This window comes from Adiantum capillus-veneris, chromosome 30 (assembly GCF_014529385.1).
Source record: "Adiantum capillus-veneris isolate H3 chromosome 30, ASM1452938v2, whole genome shotgun sequence".
In the NCBI taxonomy this organism is placed as follows: Eukaryota; Viridiplantae; Streptophyta; class Polypodiopsida; order Polypodiales; family Pteridaceae; genus Adiantum; species Adiantum capillus-veneris.
In genome coordinates this window covers 76,792,696-76,815,140 of record NC_140960.1, presented here as the reverse complement: position 1 = coordinate 76,815,140, position 22,445 = coordinate 76,792,696, and the positions used below count along the sequence as shown (strand labels likewise).

Here is a 22,445-nt window from a genome sequence, read left to right as displayed (position 1 = left end):
TGCCACTTGAAAGCAGGTAAATTGTGATACGTTGCAACTGCAGAGTACCTTCCTCAACCAGATTATTTGATTAGTGCTTGGGGCTAATATTGTTGAGGGCTTCCTTCGAGCAAGGCATTTGCACCCGTTCTTTCCACCTGCGCAATCTGCGACAGGAAATATTTGTTGCCTCTTCATTCAATTCATCTTGGCGATCACAACAATAATTTCATTTCTCCAAAGCCTTCTCCTGGGATTGGTAATTAACAAAGGCATTTAACAGCTCAATTACAGCAACATTTAATGTCATAAGTGCGTTTGTGCAACCTTAACCAGTCGTTTATTCATTTCGTATGTGCAATGTTATAGCAATTTGCTGGAATTGAAGAAAATTAGAGCGTTTGCAAACTTGCCAACAAGTGCATCAGGAAATCAAGGCCTCTTGGATTAAGTTGCACAGTCGAAGCTGTGTTAAAGTTGGATGGTGGGCAGCTTAAATAAAGGAAAACTTATTTGCACGTTAAGATCAAGCAAGCATCCTTACCAGCTATCAAGGACTCAAGCCCTCAAGACTGTAAAACTCTTTTAAAGATTTACAGCCTTTCAAGCTTAAAAGGAGCTTAAAAAAAGGTAAGGGGCTCTTGCCTTTTGATCTTTGCTTAAGACATAAAGTAGTTTAGAGCCATGTCTTGTTTATCTTGCAAGCTTATAGCAGCCTTGTAGTATATCTTGCAACTTTTCTGTTTGAATCAAGCAATACAAGGCCAGTGAAGGTTTTGCGGGTCTTTAATCCTCTTGGTAATGACCCCCAAAGAAAGGCTCTGGATGGGACAATACCAAGCTGATTCGAGCCTCATATGAAATGCTGAGGAGGGGGGGGGCAGGGGGACGTGGGCATGTTCACTTAGTACTGATCCACTCGAGAACGACCTTTTGGGGGTGCCCCCCCCCCCCCCTTCTCTCCCAACCCCCCAACAGTGGCCCTGAATTTTTTGTTAGTGGCCACCTCAAGAGCCACTCTTGGTAGGGTCAATAGCAAGCAAATTCAGGCCCATCTTCGCCCAGCGGGGTCATGCATATCTTGGTAGTGAGAGGAAGAAGCACCTTCTATTGTTCCCTCCTTATAGGAATGCCTTGTCACGGCTTTGGTGGAGCAGACCAAACTTTGAAGATATATGTGAAATCTTAAGCACTACAGAACATGGCACTGTAGAAGGCAAACAAAGGACGGGGTGGGCATATTTGTTCACGTCAATTTAAGCCCTTTTTGCAATGGTTTATACAAAAGGCCACATGTGATCCTTCATGAGGGTAAGGGGTTTTTGAGATCCCCTCAGCTACTCCTTGTAACCATCTGCTAACTCTGCATCTCCGCAGGTAAGACTGTTGTGGCACATTAAACCTGTATTTGTTAACATCTCCCCTAAGATAGGTTGATATGTGGAAGCAGGAGTACTTCCTCAATAAATTGAGCAATTTCTTGAAAAAGCATGGAATTCAAAGGCAATTTTCATGCAAGTGTAGGTTGCACATTCATTGTCGAGTAGTATCTCATTGCCTTTGCAAGATGAATGAGAAGGGGAAGGACACCATTGCTGCACTGAACTAGAGGTAGAAAGCCTATCCTATTTACTGATTCTGACTCTCTTACAGTCTCCATTGAAGTATTGGAGTGAGCTTCTTGCCTCCAATCCGTGCAAGTCCAGCATAGGGTGGATCACAAGACTCAAGTAGATAAAGATTGAACAATAAAAAGATTATGTTGTTGCAAAAAGTTACCGCATATCAAATTATATCCTGGTCTAGAAATGCCAGCCATAAGTTTGTTTGAACACGTCAGGGAATGCCATATCAGAAGCCTATGAAGTACTTAAGGAGTGCCCAAATCTGTATGTGTAGCAATAGTGACCAAAGCTACATGAGGTTTACTAGTAAATGCATCAACCACTTGTCTGCCTTTTCCTTTTCATGTAAAATCTGAATGGACTAGTAAAGAAAATTTACCCATCTCATTTGCTTCTAGGACATCTCCATTTCTGCAATCTGTGCCACCGCCCTTTGAGCTGCATCCCCATCCCTGCTCATCTCTGCCTACCAGATGTCCTCCATAGTCCCCGGGACAAGCTCTCATCCAAGAGCACACTCTCAAGGTCTTGAGTGCTTGGCTGACCTCCCCCTCTCCCTCTTCAATGAGACCAAAATTGTTACAAGTGTGATGATGTGGCATGGGCCCTTGGCTCTAGTGGAACTTAAAGGGCCCACTAAAGAGGCCGGACTTAAAAAAAGAAATTCAAGAAAACTCACTTTACATAGCCAAAAGCTAGCACCCAGATGTGTAAATTGCGCCATGAATTGCGGACTGCCACGTGGCAGTCCCTACGGCCAGCCCTAGACAAGTTCACTCCAGCTTTTGGAGCTATTTGCTTTTGAGCAACGAAAGGGCCACCTAGTTTAGGGGCCTCATATAATATATTTAAGTGTGCCTTTGGGTCTCCCTCTAGCAGATTAGCTTGGGAGAAATCGTAGAGAGGAGCATCCTTGGCCGTTGTACTTTGTGATCATCAAGAAGAAATAACTACCGAAAGGGGCGCCTGTCTTTGGGGCCAGTGCATCTTGAAGCCCACTTTGTGTCCACTCTCTCTCTCTCTCTCTCTCTCTCTCTCTCACTTTGGCCTTTTGAAGACGTTAATTCATTTCATTTCATTTCTCTCTCTCTCTCTCTCTCTCTCTCTCTCTCTCTCTTTCTGTTCAAGTTCAGGTGTTGCAGTTTTGTTCGTGTGTTGTTATTGATTTCTCGCTTGAGTGTCCAAGCCTATTACAATAGTATCAGAGCACAAATGATTCTTCTCCTATGAAGGATCCGACCCTTTTTCTGTAGCACTCATGGGTTCTACAAGTGAATCCGTTTGAGAGGACAACATCCCACTGACGGTGTGGGAGGATAAAGAGCACTCCATCTCTAGTGGAGAAATGGAAAGAACCAATGGAGATTCAAACGAAACCTCCTTCTGAGGAATCAGGAGAGAACAATGGCAAGTTTCCAGCGGGGGATTTTGACAAAGCGGAGTACAAACGTCAACTGCAGGTTGGTATGAGTGCAAAGCGAATGATCAAGTACTCCAAAGACTTGAACTATATGAAATATCTTAAGAATCATGTGCTTGATGAGATTCACTCCCGATGGTAGAAGACCATTCACTCACCTATCAAGTCGGCCATGAAGATCAAAGCAAAGCCGAGTGTAGCAAAATAGTTGTTTTTTTTGCAAGAAGAGTTTGACGAAGCTCTTGAGCAGAAGATCAGTCAAATGATGGAAGCCAACAAGCACGCTTGGAAAAAAAGCAAGTCGGAAGATTTTGCTAGCTACTTTGGCTGGAAAACGACTTTCGAGGCGGCTAGTGGATTCAAGAAGCATGTTCACTTCAAGGATGACTCGAGGTTTTCTTCATCTTCAGAGAGTTCCGACGGTTCCTCTTCCTCTAGTTCTAGCAAGGATGAGAAGAGGCGGAAGAAGTGGAGAAAGACCAAGAGAAGCAAATCTAAGTAGAAGTTTGGAAAGCATAGAAAGCAGTCTAGGAGTTCAGAAGAGGACACCTTATCCTCTTCTCACAACTCTGACATGATTCCCACACTTTTGGTACCATCTATGGTGAGAAGCAAAACCACCTCATAAGAGCCACTCAGTATGACAACCTTGAGAAGAAGAAAAAGAAGACCAAAGAGTTTAAGGATGGGGTCAAGCAGTAAGGTTTGACACTTTTTTGGGCTGCAAGGATTCCCATCCAGCCCTCTCTAACATTTAGTAGTTTGACACCTAATTGCACATGAGCACCGCTAGTATCTGCTACGTTTAGGCACTGGGGAATGTCCCCATTTTCTATTACTAGTAGCGGGCCTAGGTAGTTTAGCATGTGAAGCGCCTCTTATTAGTGGGTTCATTATCTTATTAATAAATCAACATTCTAGCATTAATTTATATAGTCGTGAGGCTTGCCGCTTGATGCATGCTGCTGCTTGGCCCAGCTTCTAGATGGTATATAAGAGCACGGTTACATTGGTCTAGTCCCCGTTGGTTTTCCATGCCTTAGTGGATGCGAAGGCTCACGAGTTAGGGAAAGAAGGGGAGGAGAAAGAAAACAATTCTACGAGGATGGGGGTGAAGAGGTCGAGGGGAGGTAGGGGAAGCAGATTGAGCGGTGGTGGAGGTTGTAGGTGTTGGTGGGGTTGGATGTGGTGCAGATGGGGTATCATGGGAGTGACGGGCAGGGACGAGGGGGTGGAGGTGATGTCACTGCTTGTTGGATTGGTCTCTGAGGACTCGGTTGTCTCCTCCTAAACAGGTTGCTTTGGACCCAAAGGATCAAACTCACTGTTGAGCTTGCTATTGACCATCTCGAGGCCTCGAACGAGGTCTCTTCTGGCCATAGTAACATGGAACGGCAGGTTGGGGTCGGGAACGGGGACGGGGACGGGGATGGGGTCAGAATGGCAAAAAAAAAGAAAAGTTTTTTGGCATTTTTTGACCTACACTCATGCCACACACATAGCATCACTTTGACCACAAATTTACACTAATAGACCAAAAAACATGAGTCATATAGACGCAAATGTGCTAATAAAAACATCGAGAAATGAGGACCTAAAGGGTGGCTTTTATAGCCATCGGGGTGCTTCAAGTTTAAATACCATATGGCTGTTGGAGAGGAACTAGCCATTAGAAATGATCAGTTTTTCAAATTTTTAAAAAAAGTTGATGCCGTCCCCAATAAAACATCGAGAAATGAGGACCTAAAGGGGGCTTTTATAGCCATCGGGGTGCTTCAAAGTTTAAACATATGGCTGTTGGAGAGGAACTAGCCATTAGAAATGATCAGTTTTTCAAATTTTAAAAAAAGTTGACTGCCGTCCCCTACCGTCCCCGGGACGTTTTGGCTGCGTTCCCACCTGGCAGGCCGTTTGCCGTCCGTTCCCACCCGTCCCTGTCCTGGAACCGGGCGTCCCTGGTCTCTAGGCTCCGTCCCCTGTTACTAGGCTTTTGGCCCCGACGGCGGCGGTGCCATACTTCTTACCAACCCCGATCATCTGTGTCATGGTGGACAATGGTTGGGGGTCTTGATAAATAACTCAAGAGATTAGAGAATAAAAGAGAGTGAATGAGAAAGGGAGATAACTAGGAGAGAAATGCTCTTGACAAGAGAGGTGATGTCTCAAAATGGGAGCATGTCACCAAATCGCGTGCCGCATGCCGATGATGTCACGGAAAAGAACAAACTGAACAACTTTAAGCACCTCATATAACAACTGAACTGAAAGAGATGCACGACACACGAGATGGGGAGTGACGGAGTTCCACCCAAGAGAGCATTGGCCCCAAACCTTGGTGCCCCTTTCGGTATTTCTTTATATTGCTTGAACTTAGTACATCGCCGGTACTCCATCCTCTGTACCTCACGCGGAGCATCCCAGAGAGTGAGCCCTTGGCTCATATTTAAAGGCCCTTGGCGTATGAAAAGCAGTTTACATGAAAAGCTATAAACTTAAAAGCATCTGGTCCAAAAGCGGGTGGCCAAAAGGTGTCAATGTACGGCTGCCACGTGGCAGTGTTAGCGTGAATTGTGGGACTGTCTGTATAGTTTGCCACGTCAGCATGCCAGCACGTTTTGCGGGGGTCCCGTACAACAGCCATGTCATCATCTTCTATGCTTTGTGTGTGTTGGCTCCGCCTAAAATTTAGTACCTTTAGGTCCCCTAGGCCCCATCAAACGGGTTCCCATAAGTTGGTAAGACTTCTTTTTCTTCTGATGCTGCTTTGTCTTAGGGTTTAGGCATGTCGGCTGAGATCTGCAGGTTGGCTCCGTTCTTCAGTGGCTTGGCACGTTAGCAATTTGTGACAGATGATGTGACAGTTGGTAGAACAAACGTGAGCTGATGCTCAACACAAATGCTTTTCACACTTACTTTAGGAACTTTGTTTCCACCGTGGACACTAAGAGGACAAACACTAGTATAACTTCAAAGAAAAAGATGAAAACGAAACAAGGCACATAATGAGCCGGAACGGCCTGCCCCTCTCCTCAAAATTTATCTTTATTCAGAGGAGAGTTGTACATAGATCACGGGCGATACAATGCCAAACTTTTGTTCCCATGCAATGAAAAATCAAAATTGCAAACAAGTGAATGTCAATGGCAATCCTCCAAGCACTTTGTTCCTTCTCTTCACTCCTTCAAGTGCCCGCATTCTCTTCCATTTACTCGCAGTTGTCTCCCAAGCAAGAAAGTCACAATCTATGCGAGCACATAGGACAAGAGAATGCTACACAAGTCGATTGAACAAAGTCTTCACGATGAGAACTCTTGAATGGCTAAAATCTTCAATTTTGATGTGATTCTTCGCGACGAAAATCTTCCACAGTGGATGAAGGTTGATGAGAGAGCTGCCTCATGATGTAGATCAAAGAGGGATGGCTGAAATTGAGAGAGAAGCGCTCAAAAATAGAGAATTGAGCAAGTTAAAAGATGGCTGTTTTGATGAAGGACACCCTCCAAGGCTGGATATGGCTATGGAAAGCTTCACAAATGTTGTAAAATCCGAGTTTTGAGCCCTCGAAAGTGCCTCAAACTTGCAAATTCTCTTGTAAGTAATATTTTTGGACTTGCCACTTGTCAAAATTCTCAATCTGGTCAAAGGGGTCTAGTTTAGGTGCTTTTAAGTCCACTTGAAAGTAAAAGGGTGTTTTATTTATGTCAACATTATTATGGAAGGTCTCTAGTATGGATAACCCCTGTTCATGAGCCGATGGCTAGCTGAATCGAATCCTGTCTGATGAGGTGGGTAATCTCGGTCCATGTGAGGGACATATTGCAGCTTGGGAAAGGCTCATGTGCAGTCTCAATGCTAAGCTACGACCACCCTTTTTAAGGGGTAGTGTACCAAATCTTGTCTCCTGGACCTACTAGGGAATTCGTAAGCCAAAACCCATCACAAGGGGGGTGGTAATTCATCCTCATTGCAGGGCCTTTATCCATGGGTTGCAGTGAGTCTCTATGCAAACTTACTCATGGCAAAGGTCAAAGTAGTTCGTGAAGGGTTTGAAATTGTCTATGGCCACGTACATTATACATTCTTGAGGAAAATTTGAGCTGTTTTTTTTCTTTGAAAAGAAAGTTGGATCATGGGCTTCAATCCAATTTGAAAGAAAGCAAAGTCATGGATGCAGTGTGCATGCATTCTAGTTGCGTAGGTTGGCTTAAGAGCTACTGATAACCTTTGGAATGCACAGGAGCCATTCCTCTGCTTGCTACTAAGAAAGAAACAATTTTTTGTATGACAATTGACTTTTGGGTCAGGAATTGTGACTAGCTGCTCTGGTGTCAATGTTATATGGTACATGATGATGGTTTTTCTTTGCAGTTAAAAGAGCTTCAAATGAGCCCTCTCTTGAAGAAGAGCTTTGATTCAGCCAAATGGTACAGGCTTGTTTTGAGCTTTGACAAGTTCAGATTTATTTAGTTTGACTTGTACGAAACTTCTTGTTCCTTTCTTTTAGGATCTAGTCTTGCTACTGACCTGTTATGCCTCAGCAAAACAGTGCTGCAGCTTACTGGACAAAAGCTTAAAATTTTGAGAAACAAGCATGCACTGGCTGTCAAAAGCTTACGGGCAGATGTTGCCAGGCTTCTTGAAAAAGGTCAAGACAGCAGCGCCAAAACACAGGTAATTGCTAATTTTATAATGCTATTTTGAAGCTTTCAGGTTTGAAAGATTTTCCCTAAGGCCTAGTCTTCGGGCAATAATATGCATCAGGCATTTTTTGTTAATGCAGGTGGAGAATGTGTTTAGAGAGGAGAAGATTGTGGCTCTCTATAATCTTCTGGAGCAGTTTTGCCAGCTTGTTATCAGCCGGTTAGAGAGCATAAAGTCTCAAAGGTTAAGATTCTTTTGCTCCAAGCAAGATGACATTTGTGGGATATTCTGGATATTGGGAACAAGTTTCATATCAACATTTTTTGTTCTCTCTGACTAATTTTCTTATGTGTAGGGAGTGTCCTTCAGACTTGATAGAGGCTGTTTCAAGCTTGATTTATGCAGCATCAAGATGTGGCGAAATTGAAGAGTTGAAGAAGGTGTCTAGTTATTTTACAAGAAAGTATGGAACAGAATTTTCTCTGGCCGCAAAAGAGCTGAGATCAGGGTGTGGTGTGAATACGCAAGTATGGTACCTCTCACAATGCTTACATTTGTCTCTATGGAGGTTTGGCTTGTACTAGTTGTGACCTTTTTTGGGTGTGCCATCAACTGTCACGTCTTTGGATGATCCATGCAGGTCATACAATGCCTATCATCACTTTCTCCAAGTTCCGATATAAGAATGAAGTTACTGAAAGATGTAGCTGTAGAGAACAAGATTAAGTGGGATTATGACCCTCCTGTTGCAGATACTTCAAAGCAGCCTGCAGATTCGCATGTAACTAACTAACTCTCTCTCTCTCTCTGTTTTGTACTGTTGTTAGGTTATTTTGTTACTCTGACTTTGTATCAGATCCACCACCTTGTAACTTTCTGGTCTCATAGGTCATTATGGCCTTTTGAAGACGTTAATATAACATTTCATTTCATTTCATTTCTCTCTCTCTCTCTCTCTCTCTCTCTCTCTCTCTCTCTCTCTCTCTCTCTCTCTCATTCAGCTAGATACCAGGAGCACATGGATATAGCGGACACAGGAGTTGGGCACGAAGATGGCTTTCTATAGAGAGCATCTTCTCCAACTAAGAGGATGGATATGTGATCAGACCTGCCTATATGGATACTCATTTATCCCATGAGATACGATGTGCTATTGGCCAGATGCGCACATCATCACATCAATTAGAGATTGAGGCTGAGAGATTTAGGAGAGTACGAGCAGAGGCCAGGGATTTGCTAGTTGTGTCATATAGAGCTAGAGACAAAGTTACATCACATATGTCATTGTCCGGTATACTATGAGATACGAGACCGCTTTCATTGTCTATTTAGAGAGGGCTTTGGACCGTTGGCTAGAGTCATGAGATATCAGGATCAGAGATGCCTCTGTTTTTGCTAGAACTGCGCACACACGTCTCTTGAGGAGATTAGGCAGTGGAAGACATGAGATCACTGACTTCTTTAGAGCAGGGACTCGACAGTCAGATGAGCAAGCTTCACATCAGACATCAGAGCCAACCTATACCAGAGGTATATTAGTTGACATAGCCATTGAGCTCAGGAGAGCTAGATGCCCACCTATACAAGGATGACCACGACATCGACGGAGGCTCCATCAGAGGATCATGACTATTCTAGCATGACATGGGAGACTTCCACTACGACTATTTACAGAGGTGGACATTGACGATGCTCTTCAACGACCGATGCAATACTTTCTCGGACAACGCGTGATGCCGGGCATCCTCGGACATTGATGATGATGATCTTAGTTTTTCACTTTGTTTCATTTTTATTTTGTACCCAAACATTGTATTAGATCCACCAAGATTGTATCAGTTTGGTCTCATAGGTCATTTTGGCTTTTTGAAGACATTTAATATAACATTTCATTTCATCTCTCTCTCTCTCTCTCTCTCTCTCTCTCTCTCTCTCTCTCTGGCCCCTCGCGCTCCATACTTGCCTCTGCCCCTTGCGCTCCCTGCTGCCCCCGCTCCCTCTCTGCTCTGGCCCCTCACGCTCCCTACCCGCCCCTGCCCCTTGCGCTCCCCTGCTGCCCCCGCTCCCTCTCTGCCCCGCCGTTTGAAGACCGCCCCGCTCCCTCTCTCTATCGCGATTGCCCCCCCCCCCCCCCCCCCCCCCCCCTCCCCTGCCTATCGCACCCCCACTCCCCAGTCTATCGCGCCCCGCCCCCCCCCATCTGTCTATCGCGCCCCCTGTAGCACAGATAATGTGTCGTGCTCTCTACAGTGTGGGTGCCCCTCAGTGCAATGTGCGTGACAATCTCACTCAAACAAATGGAAACTCTCTCAAACAGAATGAAACACAGAAACAATGGATAACAAGAGAGACACAACAGTGGACCAGAACATGTGGATTCGACTAGCTCAAAGAACCATGTACAGACTCTGGCGTGGCAGCACTCTCAGCTCCAGCCCAGGACTCACAGGTAAAAATGGGGGTGTCGAGGCTCAGATGTGCAGGGATGGTGAAGCAGTGCTCTGTGTAAGACTCTCTACCTCAATGATGACCTGACCATCTATAAAAGATAATGATAATGACCCAACGGCTACTACTCATAGATACAATCATAAAGAGCCACCAACGGCTCATAAATGTCAGCCAGCTAAGTGTGACCTGGCCACATGTCCACTAGGCCACCATCCGTATCCCTGCCATGTGTCACTGCCCAGAGTGTCCGTCCAGTGTGAACAGACCAGACCAACTGTACTAACTGTAACTGTGTCCTGTGAAAGTGACACTGTAGCCTACAGGTTGCCCGCCACAAGACTGGTCACCGTCTCGGTGAGCCAAAACTGAATGAAACTGCAAAAGTAACTATATGTACAATGAAAGGTGGGGCAAGAGCATCGTCCTGTCACCCAAGGGAAAGTGTCGTCGCCACTGTTGCTCCAGAAGTATCCGGATCGGGATCACTCTGTTGAGTAGCTGGTTTCTTCGCTTCGCCTGTGCAGCCTGTTGGTCTGGTCTAGTGTCACCCTTGACAGCTTAATCTAGCTGGTCTAGTCTCTCGTCTTGTTGGTCTGGTCCTCTCTCGCCCTGGTCCACCCCGTCCTCGTCTTGGTCTAGTCCTTCTCGTCCCTGGTCTAGTCCTTCCTCGTCCTGGTCTAGGCCAGGTGGTATAGTCACTCGCCCTGGTCTAGTAGAGTCTAGACCAATGTTCAGCCAAGTGAAGGTTGTCTTGCCCAAGTGAAGGTCTTCTTGCCCAAAGCTTGGTAGGGTTGGCGGTTACTGCATGACACATACAAGGAGGTCATTGGAGCGTCAAAGTGCACTACTGAGTCCTCTGAAGTACTACCACAGACGGCGTCAACCCTTGATGCCCAGTAGAAGCATATTGACCCCATCACCCATACCTACTCATACGGCTACCTCCATTCCTTCGACCAGTTCTACATCCTCCAGATCACCTTCTCCGGTAAGGCTCTCCTCCATTTTGTTACAGCAAGCTAGTGAGCAACAAACTCAGGAGCAAGAGGCCACGGAGGAGCTCACAAGTGTTTTGGCAAAGGTGAACATCAAGTTCCCTACCTTTAAAGGTCTCTCCACAGAAGATGCAGACGACCATGCTCGGAGGTTCGTCTCTCTTTGCAGAGGTCATGGCCTCAACAGAGAAGACGCATACCTGGTGCTCTTTCCGTCCACCTTGGATGGTCTTGCAGATAAATGGTACAGTCAGTTTGCTGAAAACCACTTTACTACTTGGACCATGTTAAGACAGCAGTTCTGTGAAGCTTTCCGACCAGGGGATTATCAAGAGAAGATTCTAGATGAGTTGGCCAACCTGTTGCTCCAGCCAAAGGAGACATTTACAGAGCTCATGACCAGAACAAAGTCCCTGGTCGCCAAGCTGCCTCAACAACCAGGGGAATTCATGGTGAAGAAGTGGGTAGAGAAGGCTCTGCCTAAGACTTCTCAACAAAAGCTCAAAGAAATTCTCCGTCCTGAAGCCAGTCTGGAGGACTTTGTTGCTACTGCTACTAGAATAGAGGGAGCAAGAAGGCAGTTCACTGACTCTCCTCAGTTAGATACTGCCCCTGTACTCGTGGAAAGTCCATCAGACCACTTGACTTCTTTACGAAGGGAACTGGAAGCCCTAAAGTTACAGCGGGCCCTTAAAGAAGAGAGATCCTTCTCTCTCAGACAGGAGAAGCCTCCACATCAAGAGGCTTATGATCAACTTAAAAGAGAGTTAGAAGAGCTCAGGTCTCAGCAGAAGACTAAGGCTATGGTATGGTGTAGTTCATGCCGCTCTCCAGGACACCCTCCACAGAACTGTCCCCTTCGCTCTTATTGTCACTTCTGCAAAAAATCGGGTCATGAAGATAAGGATTGCTACTATATAAAGGGATTGCACAAAATACAGCAAAGTCTTGGTCCTACTCTCCAACAAGGGTTAGCACCAGCATCCAACATGGTTTCCCACTACTGCCATCCCAACTACAAACCACCTTTTCTCAATACCCCTGCTGTCCAAGGTATGTCAAGTTCTTTCCCGACTCAAAGTTTTTATAATGCTAATGCCACCTCAACCCCTCAGAGCTTCTACACTTCGGCCTCCAACTCCATTCAGCAACCACCTCGTCCCCCGTTTCGTCCTTCCAATCGGCCCATACTCGGCTACAGATGCGGAGAATATGGGCATTATCAGAGTAAGTGTCCTTTACCTGAGGGGTCCCCTCCTTATCGTCATTGCCCTGATTCGAAGGATCACTACAGTAAGGATTGTCCCACGCAAAGGGCATCCACGTCTTCAGGCTCGACTCAGAACCAGCAAGATTTCACCTTCCCGAAGATAAATTTGATCACTGTGAACACCGTGCGTCAAGCATCACCTGCTACTCATGTGGTTAAGCCACTGCAAGTGGAGGAGCCTGCTGGTGTCCTTACTCGGGCACAAAGAGGAGCTCTTGGTCTCAGTCTGCCCACAGGTCCACCTCGCCAGTTCCCACTTCCTCAATCTGGTCTACCTGACCCAAAGGATGAGTCCTTCAAAATTGCTCAGAGCAAACCAACTTCCCTGTTATCTGACATTGATGGAGCCTTCTTGGAAGCAGTGGCTGACTTGGAACACATTAAGGTCCCAAAGGGAGCCCAGTTCAAAGGCGCCAAGCCCACAGCAGAATCCATCTTGAAAAATACTTTTCAGCAGGTGTCACTATACGACATGCTAAGGCTCGACGCAACACTTAGAAGTGACACCCTGTCAGTCATTCAGTCTCTGTACCCGGGGGCTGGGCCTAGTGGCGGGCACCTCCCTGTACAGCAATCAGAGTCTTATTTGATTTCCTATTCAACTGCTCCCCTCATCGATTATAAACCGTCAGAGCAAGGAACACTCTGGCTCTGCATGTGTGGCATTTGGACCTGAGACCCCTGCTGAGTAAAGTACTGGAACTGGGGCTGTGGGTAGTGTCCCATGAACTGCTGAGAGGGTTGAGAGGGACCTGCTGGGTAGTGTCCCATGAACTGCTGAGAGAGCTGAGAGGGACCTGCTGGTGCTGCAAAGCCTGCTGGATTCTGGACCTGTATCCCTGGCCCAGTCCATCCGTAGCCCACAGGAGCTTGGGTAGGCCTGTTACCATACATAAGCATTTCTTGAAATCCCTGCACCTGTGCTTTTAGGTCATCAATAATCCTTGACTTTATCTTCAATGCTTGCTGTCGTGCAAAAATCGTTGCATCTCGATCTGCGATGGCACTCTCGGCAACTCGCAGAGATCCCTCCATAGCTGCGTATGATGCTGGTGTGTTGCAGCTAGCTGCTCTGCGCCTAGCTCGATGGTGGCAATAGCAGCTCTGGAGTCCTGAAGCAACTTCTCTGAAAGCTGATCTGCGATGGCACTCTCGGCAACTTGCAGAGATCCCTCCATAGCTGCGTATGATGCTGGTGTGTTGCAGCTAGCTGCTCTGCGCCTAGCTCGATGGTGGCAATAGCAGCTCTGGAGTCCTGAAGCAACTTCTCTGAAAGCTGAAACAGAGAAGTGGAGTTGGTCCTACCTGAAGATCCCTCAGATGCATGTGATGTTGGAGGGCGCACGTGTGGCACAGCCGGCGAGCTAGAAGTAGGTACAGTTGGTGTAGTAGGTGCCTCTAAGATTGTTGTTGTAGGTGGAGAGAGAGATATGTTGACCGGTGTATGAGTGAAGATGGGAGAAGAAGGAAGAGAATCCTGTATGGGTGAAGTGACCATCCTGTCCTGAGGAGCGGCAGTAGACACTGGCGCCGGCACAGCAGAACCTGGGGTAGAAGTAGACGTGTGACGCTGAAGATGTACCCTAGTTTGCTGGCTCTCAGAAACTGGCAAGGAGAGTAGAGACCTCACTGTATCCTTCACCACTTTCGCCTTGATCTTCTTTTTCTTGGTGACTGTGGGGTCAACCTGCATGCTCACGGTTTTCCTTTTCCCTTTCGAGGTTCCCTGCTCCTCATCCACTTCATTTGGGTTAATAGGTATGTTTATGACCCATACCAAGAGAGGTGCCGCAAAACATTTAAAACTTAACTGCACAGACTGCACTTGGGCCCGAAATCTTTTAGCCCTAGTCTGCAAAGAGCTGAAGAGAATCTGGTGGAATCCACAAGGGATAGTGTGGATTAAACAGTATAGGGAAGAGGGTGAATCTGTTGGCAAAGGTTGAAGAGAGACTACATAGCATGGCATCGAAGAGGTAGCTTCTAACCACTGCAGTAAGTCTTCATCAGACCCATCAGGAGGGACCGGCTGCTCCAAGTCAGGGTTGGACTCTACTGACAAAGAGCTATGCTGAATGACCGGATCCATACCTCCTTCTAGACGAATTTGTGGCATTGGAGAGCCAGGAGTGTGTATCCACATGGCGTCGTTTCCCGAGTCGTGAAGTGCTTTCGTATGTCGCAACCATGGCCTACCAATCAGCAAGGGATAACCTCCCTCTACCTGGGGAAGATTAACTACCACAAAATCCAAGTTAAAAGTGAAATCTTGTACCTTCAGAGGCACCTTGTCGACTATGCCCACTGGGTAGACTGTTCTCTGATCGGCCAATGTAACAGTGAAAGGAGCAGGTCGGGTAGGCTTTAGACCTAAGGCCATCATAGTGAATTCGGGCATCAAATTGACTCCAGATCCACCATCAACGATGACGCCGGATAGCTGGTGCCCAAGAATAGATACAGTGAGACGAGGACTTTTATAATCGGTGAGGGGAGCAGTTGGATAGGAAATCAAATAAGACTCTGATTGCTGTACAGGGAGGTGCCTGCCACTAGGCCCAGCCCCCGGGTACACAGACTGAATGACTGACAGGGTGTCACTTCTAAGTGTTGCGTCGAGCCTTAGCATGTCGTATAGTGACACCTGCTGAAAAGTATTTTTCAAGATGGATTCTGCTGTGGGCTTGGCGCCTTTGAACTGGGCTCCCTTTGGGACCTTAATGTGTTCCAAGTCAGCCACTGCTTCCAAGAAGGCTCCATCAATGTCAGATAACAGGGAAGTTGGTTTGCTCTGAGCAATTTTGAAGGACTCGTCCTTTGGGTCAGGTAGACCAGATTGAGGAAGTGGGAACTGGCGAGGTTGACCTGTGGGCAGACTGAGACCAAGAGCTGCTCTTTGTGCCCGAGTAAGGACACCAGCAGGCTCCTCCACTTGCAGTGGCTTAACCACATGAGTAGCAGGTGATGCTTGAGGCACGGTGTTCACAGTAATCAAATTTATCTTCGGGAAGGTGAAATCTTGCTGGTTCTGAGTCGAGCCTGAAGACGTGGATGCCCTTTGCGTGGGACAATCCTTACTGTAGTGATCTTTCGAATCAGGGCAATGACGATAAGGAGGGGACCCCTCAGGTAAAGGACACTTACTCTGATAATGCCCATATTCTCCGCTTCCGTAGCAGAGTATGGGCCGATTGGAAGGACGAAACGGGGGACGAGGTGGTTGCTGAATGGAGTTGGAGGCCGAAGTGTAGAAGCTCTGAGGGGTTGAGGTGGCATTAGCATTATAAAAACTTTGAGTCGGGAAAGAACTTGACATACCTTGGACAACAGGGGTATTGAGAAAAGGTGGTTTGTAGTTGGGATGGCAGTAGTGGGAAACCATGTTGGATGCTGGTGCTAACCCTTGTTGGAGAGTAGGACCAAGACTTTGCTGTATTTTGTGCAATCCCTTTATATAGTACCAATCCTTATCTTCATGACCCGATTTTTTACAGAAGTGACAATAAGAGCGAAGGGGACAGTTCTGTGGAGGGTGTCCTGGAGAGCGGCATGAACTACACCATACCATAGCCTTAGTCTCCTGCTGAGACCTGAGCTCTTCTAACTCTCTTTTAAGTTGATCATAAGCCTCTTGATGTGGAGGCTTCTCCTGTCTGAGAGAGAAGGATCTCTCTTCTTGAAGGGCCCGCTGTAACTTTAGGGCTTCCAGTTCCCTTCGTAAAGAAGTCAAGTGGTCTGATGGACTTTCCACGAGTACAGGGGCAGTATCTAACTGAGGAGAGTCAGTGAACTGCCTTCTTGCTCCCTCTATTCTAGTAGCAGTAGCAACAAAGTCCTCCAGACTGGCTTCAGGACGGAGAATTTCTTTGAGCTTTTGTTGAGAAGTCTTAGGCAGAGCCTTCTCTACCCACTTCTTCACCATGAATTCCCCTGGTTGTTGAGGCAGCTTGGCGACCAGGGACTTTGTTCTGGTCATGAGCTCTGTAAATGTCTCCTTTGGCTGGAGCAACAGGTTGGCCAACTCATCTAGAATCTTCTCTTGATAATCCCCTGGTCGGAAAGCTTCACAGAACTGCTGTCTTAACATGGTCCAAGTAGTAAAGTGGTTTTCAGCAAACTGACTGTACCATTTATCTGCAAGACTATCCAAGGTGGACGGAAAGAGCACCAGGTATGCGTCTTCTCTGTTGAGGCCATGACCTCTGCAAAGAGAGACGAACCTCCGAGCATGGTCGTCTGCATCTTCTGTGGAGAGACCTTTAAAGGTAGGGAACTTGATGTTCACCTTTGCCAGAACACTTGTGAGCTCCTCCGTGGCCTCTTGCTCCTGAGTTTGTTGCTCACTAGCTTGCTGTAACAAAATGGAGGAGAGCCTTACCGGAGAAGGTGATCTGGAGGATGTAGAACCGGTGGAAGGAATGGAGGTAGCCGTATGAGTAGGTATGGGTGATGGGGTCAATATGCTTCTACTGGGCATCAAGGGTTGACGCCGTCTGTGGTAGTACTTCAGAGGACTCAGTAGTGCACTTTGACGCTCCAATGACCTCCTTGTATGTGTCATGCAGTAACCGCCAACCCTACCAAGCTTTGGGCAAGAAGACCTTCACTTGGGCAAGACAACCTTCACTTGGCTGAACATTGGTCTAGACTCTACTAGACCAGGGCGAGTGACTACCACTTGGCTTGGACCAGGACAAGGAAGGACTAGACCAGGGACGAGAAGGACTAGACCAGGACGAGGACGGGGTGGACCAGGGCGAGAGGACCAGACCAACAAGGCGAGAGACTAGACCAACTAGATTAAGTTGTCAAGGGTGAAACTGGACCAGACCAACAGGCTGCACAGGCGAAGCGAAGAAACCAGCTACTCAACAGAGTGAGACTTCAGTTGAGGTCCCACCGTGGTCGCCAAAATGAGAGCACCTGTAGCACGGATAATGTGTCGTGCTCTCTACAGTGTGGGTGCCCCTCAGTGCAATGTGCGTGACAATCTCACTCAAACAAATGGAAACTCTCTCAAACAGAATGAAACACAGAAATAATGGATAAGAACAGAGACACAACAGTGGACCAGAACATGTGGACTCGACTAGCTCAAAGAACCATGTACAGACTCTGGCGTGGCAGCACTCTCAGCTCCAGCCCAAGACTCACAGGTAAAAATGGGGGTGTCGAGGCTCAGATGTGCAGGGATGGTGAAGCAGTGCTCTGTGTAAGACTCTCTACCTCAACGATGACCTGACCATCTATAAAAGATAATGATAATGACCCAACGGCTACTACTCGTAGATAGAATCATAAAGAGCCACCAACGGCTCATAAATGTCAGCTAGCTAAGTGTGACCTGGCCACATGTCCACTAGGCCACCATCCGTATCCCTGCCACGTGTCACTGTCCAGAGTGTCCATCCAGTGTGAACAGACCATACCAACTGTACTAACTGTAACTGTGTCCTGTGAAAGTGACACTGTAGCCTGCTACACCCCCCCTCCTCAGTCTATCGCCCCCCCCCCCCCCCCCCCCTCCCCAACCCCCCCACTCTTCTCCTCAACCTATCTGTCTATCGCGCGCCCCGCTTCCTGAGTCTATCCCCCCCCCCCCCACCTCTCTCTCTCTCTCTCTTTCTGATTCTTTGGGCCTCACCGTAATGGATCAACGTCAAGGCCATGAATGCTCAATGGGTGTTGCACAAACTGTCACACTTGAAGAAGACTCTGCATAGGACACGGAAGCCGCCAATGTCTCACCTGTTTGCAAGCCGCGAGCAAAGGCAACCTTCATGCTCACGAATAAGCGAATGGCGTAGATGGAGAGGGAAATGAAGGAGTGGAAAACAGAGATGGAAGGATGGTGGAAGGAGAAGGCCAACCTCCTTCAGATGGTCTTCAATGAAGGCGCACATTGGAAGAAGGAGAAAGAGAGCCTTAACGCAGAAGTACAGACACTCAAAGAAGAGGTCTCAGCCCTCAAACAGGAGAACCCAAACGCCGAGATACGGGTACTCAAAAAAGAAGTCTAAGCCCTTAAATAGGATCTTGCTGATAGAGTAAGCAATGGACTAGAGGAAGGCGAATTTCAACCCTCAGTAATAGATGAAATCAAGGAAATTAAGGAACAGGTAAGGATGATCATAGAGGAAGAGAAACTGAGTGTGGCAAAGACATCTTCATGGGCGGAGATGATAACAAGGACACAGAAAAAGGCGGACGAGGCTGAAAAATGGATTGAGGTTGCCAAGAAAGGGAAAGGTCAAGAAACTCCTTGTACACCGACGCTTATCAACATGACTCTCGAAGAGGAACAAAGAAGGCGGATGCGAGCACTGCATGTGAGAGTGACTGGTCTCAAGGACATAAACAATGTGGAGAAAGAGGTCACAAGCCTTACATCCATGATGGGGATGGAGAAGCCTTTGCACACAAAGGCATGGAGGTAACAAAAGTGATGGCACAGGAGAGTCGTCAAAGGGGAGAGCTCTCATACTACGCTTCCCCTCGTTGGAAGAGAAGAAGGAATTCTTGAGGAAGAGGCCTACTCTCAAAAAGACAGGTATTTTCCTCGGTGATGACCTGACTCTCTCACAGCTCGCACATATGAGAGAGGTAATGCCAGAGACTACAGCGGCAAGGGAGAAGGGAAAGATAGCCTTCTACAGAGATGGACGGGTGGTGATTTTAGAGCGGTGTACTGCATGATGGTGCGAGACCTATGGGACCACACTGAAGATGGCTACTTGGAATTGTAATGGGTCTATGAGGTTGGACGTGGGTGCATTTGAGAAGAGTTTCAAAGACAAGGATATTGTGTTCTTCTCAGAGACTCATCAGGCCCCTGGACAGGTAATGCCACATGTGGTGGGATACAGATGGGAAACAGCTCACAGGACAAATGCGAGATCTGAGCATGGGAGTAGAGGTTCAAGAGGAGCAGCAGTGCTATTCAGAGAGGAACTACAAGCATTACTGTATATTGTACGAAGAGATGATCATGCTAGATGTATGTGGGTGAGACTGAGACCTGACACAGGTGGATTCCTATATATTGCCATATGTTACTTTCCTCCCAGTACATCAATGTATGCCGCATCCAGAGGGCAAGCGCCTTTCTCTATCCTAGATGATGACATTTGGGAGTTTTCTAGGGATGGTGATATCATTCTCTTAGGGGACTTCAATGCCCGAACGGGCAACTCACAGACAGTCTTCTACGACACTTCAGATGAGGTGCTTAGAGAGCTGGATGTGGGTGAATTGGGAATTGACAGATGCTCAGATGATAGAGAGCAAACGGAGTATGGGAGATACCTCATGGAAATGACGACTACACATGGATTAGCCATACTTAATGGCTTACAGCGATTTCCTGGAGCAGCCGGTTTCACATGCTTTCCACATAGACATGGGGCCAGTACAGTGGATTATGTAATGACACAACCGAGCTTTATCCCCTGCATTCAAGATTTCACAGTGGGAGCCAGGCCAGTGGGCATAGCAGTAGATCATGCTCTCCTGACACTATCCGTTAAATTTCAGTATAGTACAACCCAGACATCAGGAGGCAGGTCACACACCCGCTATACATTTACACCAGAGATTGATTTCGTTTATTCAGAGGAGATCTGGGACCGTCTATTGGAAGGCACAGCTGGCACAAATGGTACAAGCCTCTCAGTGGAGGAGTGCACCATGCTACTGACTGAGACATTGCATGGGGCTGCATCAGTGGCATACCCACACACTCAGCTAGGCAAGAGACGACATTCTGGGAGCATGCCCCAGAATAGTTGGTATGATGAGGAGTGCAGAGAGATGAGAGCCCAGCTTCAGAGGGATCTTCTTTTAGGAGTCATCACTTACAGACAGTCTCGGATTGCTTTCCGACGCCTTGTGCGACGGAAGAAGCGAGCTTACCTAGCTCAGATGGAGCGAGACTTATATCATATGTTTTTGAGTAGGGACTCAGAAGAGGCATGTCGACTCTTCCATGAGCACTCCCCTCCCCCAGTGATTACTTCGCCTGAGGTGTGGGGCCAATATGCGACATCATTATATACGGTTCCTGGACATGAACCCCTGCCAGACCCTACCAAGCCTTGCCCAGCTACGAGCACTTTCTTTACACCTGAAATGGTACAAACGGCCATCGACAGGATGAAGACCGGGAAGGCATATGATCATGACGGTCTAGTATCGGAGCACTTTATACATGCCAGGGATATGCTGATGGAGGTTCTCGCAGTGTTGTTCAATCGTGCCATGTGCGAGGGATTACCTGAGACCTGGAGGTTGTCTAACATTGTGCCCATCTTCAAGGCTGGTGACCCTACAGAGCGTGGGAACTACCGCACTATTATGGTTGGACACACATTGGCACGGTTGTATGCATCTATCCTAGAGCAACACTTGAGTAATTGGGCAGAGGGCGAGGGTGTACGAGCAAAGGGTCAAGCCGGCTTCAGGAGGGGTTTCTCCACTCTTGATCATATTTTGACACTCAGGGCCATCATTGAGGAGGGCAGAGCACATGGGAGACGAATATATTGTAGCTTTGTGGATGTTCGTAAAGCATTTGACATGGTACCAAGAGCTAGACTGATGCGCAGACTACAGGAGATGGGGGTGTCCATAGAGGTGATTTGGGGGACTATGGCTTTGTACAGATCAGTGATGGGACATGTACGCACCCCGGAAGGGGTATTTGATTTAGTTCACTCTACTATTGGAGTGAAACAGCGCTGCCCATTGTCTCCTACTCTATTTGGTATGTATGTTGATGAGATGTCTGATTACATCGATAGAGAGGGTGACAGAGGTGCACAGCTAGCAGGGACGTGGATCCCATTGTTGCTATATGCTGATGATATTGTGCTGATATCTGACTCACTAGAAGGTATGCAACGACAGTTGGATGTACTACGCAGTTTTGCAGAGGATTGTGGATTGTGTGTAAACCTAGGTAAAACCAAGGTTATGGTGTTTAACACCACACCGCAATGGGTCAGGAGATCAGTACCCACTTTCAAATATGGTTAGGAGATTGTGGAGTATACAGATGCATACAATTACCTGGGGGTAGTCTTTACTGGGCCGAGATTTTCCTTGAGAAGAGCAGCAGAGACTAGACTAACTAGAGCTGGCGCGGCTCTGGGAGGAATGGAGAGGATGTGTTCGCAGGTTCAGTTCCAGGAACCTAGGACAAAGTTATGGCTCTTTGATACTTTGGTTGCCTCTACTATGTTATATGGGGTGCAGGTTTGGGGACCTTCTGTAGGCCAGGAGGGTTGGAGGCGTATGGAGAAGCCCCTGGTATCTATGATCTCTCGGCTGATTAGAGCCAAGGCTTCCGTACCGCATGATATCATTCGAGCGGAATTAGCTGCCCCCCCTATGGAGATTGAGGCGCTGACTAGATCAGTCTCCTTTGTACACAGTCTGTGGGATACTACCAGAGACAGATATGCGAGGGTGGCTCTAGAGTCCTCCAAACAATTAGCTCTTAATGGGGATACATCATGCTAGTATGCACAAATGGCATCATGGTTTCAGACACATGGTTTCACCATGGACAGGTTGCCTCCTTTTCAATACTCTCTACAGGCACCCTTGAGGTCTTTGACACGGGTAGAGATTAATAGACTCATTCGTCACGATCTGATCCAGCTTGACACGAGGAGGACATGGATAGAGCCGATACAGTAATTGGGCACAAAGATGGCTTTCTATAGAGAGCATTTTCTCCACCTCACGGGGGATGGGTTTGTGATTCGACCTAGCTATATGGACAGGCATCTTTCTCATGGTGTACGATGTGCCATTGGCCAAATACGAACGTCCACGCATCAGCTCGAGATTGAGACTGGCAGATTCAGAGGGACACCAGCAGATAGCAAGATATGCCGCTTATGTCATCTAGAGCCAGAGACAGAGGTACATTACATATGTCATTGCACAATGTACTATGAGATAAGAGGCCGTTTTCATTGTCTATTCAGAGAAGGTTTTGGGCCTCTATCTAGGGTCATGAGTTATGAGGATCAGAGATGTCTTGGGCTATATCTACTTGA

The 22,445-nt window shown here is 47.2% G+C and overlaps 1 protein-coding gene across 2 annotated transcripts in view; it reads left to right on the top strand.

The window, feature by feature from the left end:
- The first annotated feature begins 376 nt into the window (after positions 1-376).
- Positions 377-22,445, top strand: part of LOC147418240 (uncharacterized) — a 35,650-nt gene continuing 13,581 nt past the window's right edge. Inside the window, exons 1-6 of one of the 2 annotated variants that reach the window (XM_086507546.1) lie at positions 377-609; positions 7,393-7,448; positions 7,563-7,695; positions 7,805-7,908; positions 8,021-8,192; positions 8,306-8,446. In XM_086507546.1, coding sequence (XP_086363672.1) covers positions 7,408-7,448; positions 7,563-7,695; positions 7,805-7,908; positions 8,021-8,192; positions 8,306-8,446 — 591 coding nt within the window. In that variant the 5' untranslated portion in view covers positions 377-609; positions 7,393-7,407. Of the gene's footprint in view, positions 610-7,347; positions 7,449-7,562; positions 7,696-7,804; positions 7,909-8,020; positions 8,193-8,305; positions 8,447-22,445 lie in introns of those variants that run through there. The other variant, XM_086507547.1, reaches the window with a different exon arrangement.